We start from the raw sequence: 6,861 nt of genomic DNA on the forward strand, positions 1-6,861 counted from the left end.
GTTAAAGTTTCTAGGAAAGAGATTTACATACATATACACACTTAAATTAGACTAGATTAAAATTCTATTTTAGAGAAAAAAAAATGTTGTGTCAATTGTAATTTTTTGGATTTGACATACAATATAATGCCACATCATTTAAAATTATATATTGTTAGGACAAATTTAGACATTGGTTGATTTTGCAGCAAAATTAATCAACTTGTTAAATTAACCTATTATGAATTTAGATCCAGGTTATTTACCACATAGTAACATATACCATAAGAAAAACCATAAATAACCAAACAGAAAACACAAAATATAGTAATGTAGGGAAATTAAACCAATGGAAATCCCACTACACTCTAGAGGCAAAACAGACCACTATATATATAATTAAAGCTTTATATATATATATATATATATATATTTCTTTTGCTACCTCCTCTAGAACTTACTTATGTTAGTCAACACAGCTTCAAATCCACATGCTACCCTATATGTGGTTGTTGCATGTGAACAACCTCCTCGCGACTTCAATTACCCACTTGAAGATTTGGTTCCAACCATTTCATAATTCTAGATGTAGCATCTTCGGGATCATTGAATCTTTAGTGCCTTAAATCTTGATCTATAGTGCTTTCAAAGAGTGTGGCACACACAATCCTAGCTAGATGCAAAAGTATAGATCTCCAAAAGTCTTTAATCACATCCTTTAGGTTTTGATTTTATAGTCTTCTGTCTTTCTTTAGTGGCGCAAAAACCATAATGACTTGTGTATTACGTGTATATAGTGCCGGTAAGATATTCGTTGCTTGTGGTCTTCTCAAAAAAAAATAAAAAAAATTCATTGCTTGTGGTGCCCTCAGGTTGTGAGAGGCTTGCTCCATACACTTGAAACACAATATATTTTTTCACAAGAACATATAAAATTCAACTATTCAAATAGCCAATTTGCATTTCTATGGCTAAGAACTGAGATATTTCATAAGAAGATTCATACTTTGGAATTGACATGCTTAATTACACAGAAAGTAATTCATCTTCTTGATTCTTGAACTTAACAAGAACCTTTCAGAATCCAGACATAAAACTACAAATTAATAACCACACCAACACCAACCCCTTAAGGTTGTTTCATTTACATGAAACTGAAATATGATCTTCTTACTTTTGTTCAACAGTTAATTGATCAAAAAGAAAAGACAGCCAGATAGTGTTCAAGCGGTGGCCTTGAATGGCTTGTAGGACTTAAGGTCGAGAGCAACACCGGCAACTGAACCAGCAGCAGCAGCAATTGATATTATGAGGCAAGAAATGCTGAGCATTTGGAGGCATATCCATCTAGTGCTCCACTTTGGTATTCTCCTCTGTTTAATGTACATCTCAACCGGAAAATACACAGTTAAGGGCCAAAAACCAAGTGCACCAAGAAGTCCCACAACATCATTGAAGAAGGGAAGCAACATTGATATAATGGTGGTTAACATTACGAACATGGTTCTCCAAACCAACCGGAAGAGGTTTAGTTTAAATGAGCCCAAACCCGGGATTGGGATTGGGAATTCCTTGGTGATAAAACCACTTTCAGGCCATTTTTTTGCTGCCTTTTTCTCAACGAAGGCAAAGATAGGTTGGCAAAATACTTGGTATGCTCCAACCAGATGAATTACTATTGCAGCATTAGCTATATCAAGAAGCCAATATGGGTGGTAGAAACCAAAACCAGTGAGGAGATTGCCAGGTGCTAAGTCACCAAAAGCTGCATAACCCATACACCCACAAAGCATGTAAAATATAGTTGTTACAGAAACGCTAATAAAAGTGGCTTTCTTCATTGTCTTTGATTCTGATGGTGGGGATTTAACTGTGTCCTGCAAAAAAGGTCATTATCTATTTGTTAGACTTTAAAAAATATTAAAAATTTTACTGCTTAAAAGTTAAAACATTACATGTGTCACCAATTACTTAAAAAAATTATATCTTTATATATTATGTGTTGAAGTGACATAATTATTTTTCTTTTCCTAATTTGAGTGAAAGAAGTATACCTGAATTTCAATAAGGATGACTGAAAATGAGTAAGCAAATGCTATGTTTCCTAGAGCCTGGAAACTCCTCCACATTTTTTGGGTTTGAGTTACATCTGCTCCCATGCTTATTCCTGTGAGACTACCCCTTAAAGTTCCTCTAGCTGCTCATCAATGAAGAACAAGCTTGAGTCAGTTAAAAAAAATAATTGAAAATTAATAAAAGTATAGTTCAAAACAATACTGAAGCAATTTAATTCAACCTGCAACTTTGGCAATTCCAAGTGCAAGACCAATTGAAGAATAGGTGAAAGACATGACAGCAGCGACTATTGAAAGCCACCATATTTGATCGAAGTCTGGGATTTGAGAAAACACAATTTCGGTTATACCAAACAAGAGCATATATGGAGTAGTAGACATGTGACATGGGTTCTTGTCGCCACTCGCATGAAAACAATTAGACCTCTTGATAGCCCTGTACATATATATATGTGTCAATTAAAATCATTAATTTTAGTATTAAGTGCATGTAAACTAACTAAGAAAGCAACAAATCACAAATCTTGTGACTCACGTCATGCTTATAGATGCTGCTATGGTGTATCCAACAGCTATTCCAAAAAGATTCAAGTACTGAATAAACCCACATGCCTTGAACTTAGCTCCACCTGAAAAAGATCAAAATGCATACCATATTAAAACACAGAAAGATCCTTTTCACATGTAACTATATCTGGAATTGGAACACTACTTAAGAGTTTGTTTGGGAACAACTCTTTTAGTTTTTTTTTTTTAATGATCCGTTTTTCTTTTTTTGTTTTTGGATAACTATACTTTAATCAACTTTCAGTACTGAAGTTTATACCAAGAATGGATCGGACTGCGTCCATGTAAGTATAGTTTCTATTGCCGGAGACAGGGTCACCGGTACGGTAACAGTCAGCCAGCAGTGATGAACAGTAGAAACCGACAAAGGAGAACAAGAACATGACAGTAGGTCCAGCAATCCAACCAAGCTGAGCAATGGCCCAGGCTAGGGACAGCACCCCGGATCCAATCACAGCAGTTATTATGTGAGCACTAGCAGTCCATAAAGTACCTGATTCATGTTAAAGAAGTAAGAGTCATAGAAAGTTGTTAAGGAAAAAACAAAAGTCTGCATGTAATATATTTATTTTACTTTCTTAAATTTAGCTCAAGTTTCCAACTTTTGAAGATTTAAATTTTGTTACAGGTTGCATCAGTTTCTTTTAGGTATCATGTCAGCAGTCTTGTCTGTCATGTAACAAATTTCTTTAATACTGCATGTCATGCATCAAATTTCTTTAATAGCAAAGATATTAAGAGAAAGGTAAAATTGATATCTTTCATAATTTGCTAGTAAATAACTACAATATTTGTTCAAATTTGCATGAAGAGAACTGAATTTGAAAAAATTTACCGGACGAAAAGAGAAAAAAAAGTTTTTAAAGAGGGAGTAACAAAATACTATGTTAACAAGGAAAAAAAAAAAGTAATGTTAAAACATAATACTTTCCACAATTTCTTCACGATAATAATTGAGGTGATGAATTGTCATTGGTTTTTACATGAGACACAGTTTTATTGCCTAATACTAAGAATTTGCTAGCCTTGTGAAATAATTATAAAAGAGGTTCTGCATGTAGATTTTACTCTTAAAAAAGAAAAGAAAAAGGTTTTGGAAGCAGCCAAACAGGGTACTGAGGATATTTACCAGATCGTTTGAGACGGCCATCATCATCGAAGCATTTGGAGCCATTCTGAGCAAGCACATCTATGGAGACGTCAAACACTTGGTGGTGCTGGTTGTTCTTTGTGGCAGCGTTCTCACCCATCTTTGAGTACTCAACCAAAAAAAAAACCAAACAAAGAAGATGTATATATGTTGGTGAAAAAGAACAAAAAACAAACAAAAGTTGGAAATGGGTTTTTGTTTTTAATGTCAAAGATTCAAATGGAGAGCCAAATATGAACGAGAAAAAGTAGCAAGTTGGTCAAGAATATGTCTCACTTGCATTCAAAACCTAACCCAAAGACATATATAGAGTGAGTGAGGATTTTCTTTGTATGCACTAGCTAAAGCCCCAAACAAGAGAGAAAGAGGAAGGAGAGTCTTTGTATGCACCACCTAAAAGCTTAACCCAGAGAGAGAGAGAGAGGAGCGTTGGGAAGAGGAAATGCAGGAAATAGCAGAAAGCGTTGGGAATGGAGGGAAATGAATGAGGGGTTGGGGATATATATAACGGTTTTCTTGAAATTGAAAAATAATAATAATGATAATGAAAAATTATTAAAAAAAAAAAAAGGTTTAGAAAGTAAGGGTGCCACGTGATACTATGACCCAATATGACTGGGTAGTCAAGGTCCGACCTTTTTTTTTATAGAAAAAGTCAAGGTCCGACCTAAATTGATATTTTTCAACGACCCCATCAATCTCAGGAAAGAACATATTGAGTCAACTCTCTCTCTCTCTCTAGATCTACTATATGACTTAACAGTTAACATTATTTAATCAGTGAATTATCCCCATATTCGAGAAGATTAGACAGATGCATATGTATCTAACTCAGAGGAACTACCAAAAAGAACTAAAATCAAGTGATCTTGGTGAGAGTGAGAGTGAGAATCAGAGTGATCTGCCAAAAAAAAATCTGGCCTAACATAAGAATATCATATATCAAGATCAAGAAAAGAAAAACAAGACAAAATGGGAGGAGGAGAATGGAAAACTCAAGAAAGTTAATTTATTGAAAATTTTTGGGTTGGTGGGATTAGAGACTTTGGTATTATTTAGCTTTAAAAAGTGATTAAAAAATGATATCTTAATTATAAACCATACTTTCTAAATTTGACACTATTTCAATTTCATTCATAAACTTTTGATTGTTTCAATATTGCCCATCAACTTCTGCTACATGTTTAATTTCATGTGGTCCGTCTGCTTACTCCCATCAATTAATGAATTGCCGTCAAACAAAAAAATGATGCAGTTTTGATTTTTTTTTTTTTGTTAGCATCCACATAATAAAGAAAAAACAAGGAAGAAAATCATTTCTACTAATTTCTAAAATATAAGAAAGTTTATTACTTTCTAGCTTTTTTGGAACCAAATTGTGGTCTGTGTGAATCGTTCAGAATCATTACCAAAAAGTTAAGAAAAGAAAAAGTTTACGGTTTCCCATGCACCATCGGGTTGCAGAATAGGCCTACCTTCTAAATATCTTGCATATTCATATATTTTTTTTTATAAAAAAAAAAAAAATGACTTTCTTTTGTGGTTGTATGTGTGGAAGAGTGGGGTGGGGAGAAAGGGAGAGGAACTAATATTTAGGCGAGCTTGGCCTGGTGAATGGTGTATACTATCCATGCCTAACATGACTTGAGCTAAGGTTGGTTTAAGTTAATGAGGCTTATTATTGGACCTAATGTAATTACAACCTTAATCGAATGTTTAAATTGGAATAGAATTCAAATCAATCTAGCTTGACTCAACATGACCTCAAGCTTGCATTTGCAACATGATCACCAGTCTTATGATTAAGAAATTTTACTGGTCCTAGTTACAACTAACATATAGCAAACAAAATACAACATACAATAAAGTGAGCCGTCTGACAATTTGAAGAAAAAAAAAAATGTAACAAAAGACAAAATATAACAATTGATCGCACTATTGGCCACCAATGTTGCTTGATGCTAAAGTGATTACAAGTAATGTCACAAACCACTTAGCCACATATATGTAAGCCAAAACCAAAAAATGTATATATAGCATTTATGAAAGTGTCTCACCTGAATTATTCAAGTCCCCTATTGCTTCCTCAAAACAAGGAACTCAAAAATATGTACAAAAGAGGGTTTTATTAAAAGAAAAAAAGATCGAGATCGATGGGTTTATGAACCTATTGCTGCAGTTTCTTTTGGTTTAGTGTTTCAAGCTTATATATAGCTAGGCTGTAGGCAATGACGTACTAAATTTTATAATGCTGAAATTATAACTTTGTATTGCTTTCTCACGTGTATTGCCTCACGTCCATCCTTATTGAAAGAGAAGAATTGATGCTCCTTCCTTCTCCTCCGTACCTTTGATGAATATATATATCTCTATGTGTTTGATTGGATGCTAATGCAAGTGCAAGAATAAAATTTGTATCATCATGATTCATGGTCATGTTCATGTACTGAACGGTGCCATTTTGGTCCCCCTTTGTTATTTATAGTAGTTACAGACTTGTGGACACAAACACACACATAAATAAGAAAGGTGAGGCCACTCAACCATTTCTATGATCAAATGTAATTATTTTGTCCCTTCTATATTGAATGATATAGCTAAGCTAATCTTTGGATGGAGGGCTCTCTATTCTCCTTCGTCCCAAACATATATCCTAAGAAACTTTAACCCTCATGATCTTTAAAGTCTATAAATTTAATGTAAAGTCAAGCGATAGATCGGTCCTTTTACAAGTTCTTGTCCATGCAATGTTATGAGGTTACGTTGGTTGACACTAGTGTTGCATTACTTCATCCAAACCCAAAGCTAAGTCCACATTCATTGAAAATAATATGAAAATTAGATATATACTAGCAATATATATATGTTCCAAATTTGTTTGACATCCCATAAATTGCTTGCTAATTGTAGGTTTAAGGAGAAATTTTAATTAATTAACCTCATATGGAATCTCTCAAAGTCATTTCCTCTCATCTTCTTTCGTTCCAAACATACCATTAGGAAGATGGATTAGCTATAAACTCAAGCAATAGATTAATACTTTTAGATGTTCCATTACTTGATCCAGACTTAATGCCAAAAATCCTATCT

General features: G+C 33.9%; 1 protein-coding gene across 3 annotated transcripts; it reads right to left on the reverse strand.

Moving 5' to 3' along the window:
• Positions 1-914: 914 nt before the first annotated feature.
• On the reverse strand, positions 915-5,990 carry LOC126702998 (amino acid permease 4). 3 transcript variants are annotated; one of them, XM_050401881.1, is made up of 7 exons: positions 5,829-5,990; positions 3,751-3,871; positions 2,881-3,114; positions 2,590-2,683; positions 2,276-2,490; positions 2,034-2,176; positions 915-1,856 (listed from the first exon to the last, which is right to left on the reverse strand). In XM_050401881.1, the coding sequence occupies exons 2-7, from the start codon at positions 3,869-3,871 to the stop codon at positions 1,203-1,205; spliced, it is 1,461 nt and encodes a 486-aa protein (XP_050257838.1). In that variant the 5' UTR covers positions 5,829-5,990; the 3' UTR covers positions 915-1,202. The 3 variants fall into 3 exon arrangements, with proteins under 3 accessions (XP_050257838.1, XP_050257840.1, XP_050257839.1); XM_050401883.1 differs by having other exon boundaries at positions 3,751-3,880; positions 5,829-5,958; XM_050401882.1 differs by lacking the exon at positions 5,829-5,990 and having other exon boundaries at positions 3,751-4,312.
• Positions 5,991-6,861: the final 871 nt, after the last annotated feature.

Source organism: Quercus robur, chromosome 10, assembly GCF_932294415.1.
Source record: "Quercus robur chromosome 10, dhQueRobu3.1, whole genome shotgun sequence".
Lineage (NCBI taxonomy): Eukaryota > Viridiplantae > Streptophyta > Magnoliopsida > Fagales > Fagaceae > Quercus > Quercus robur.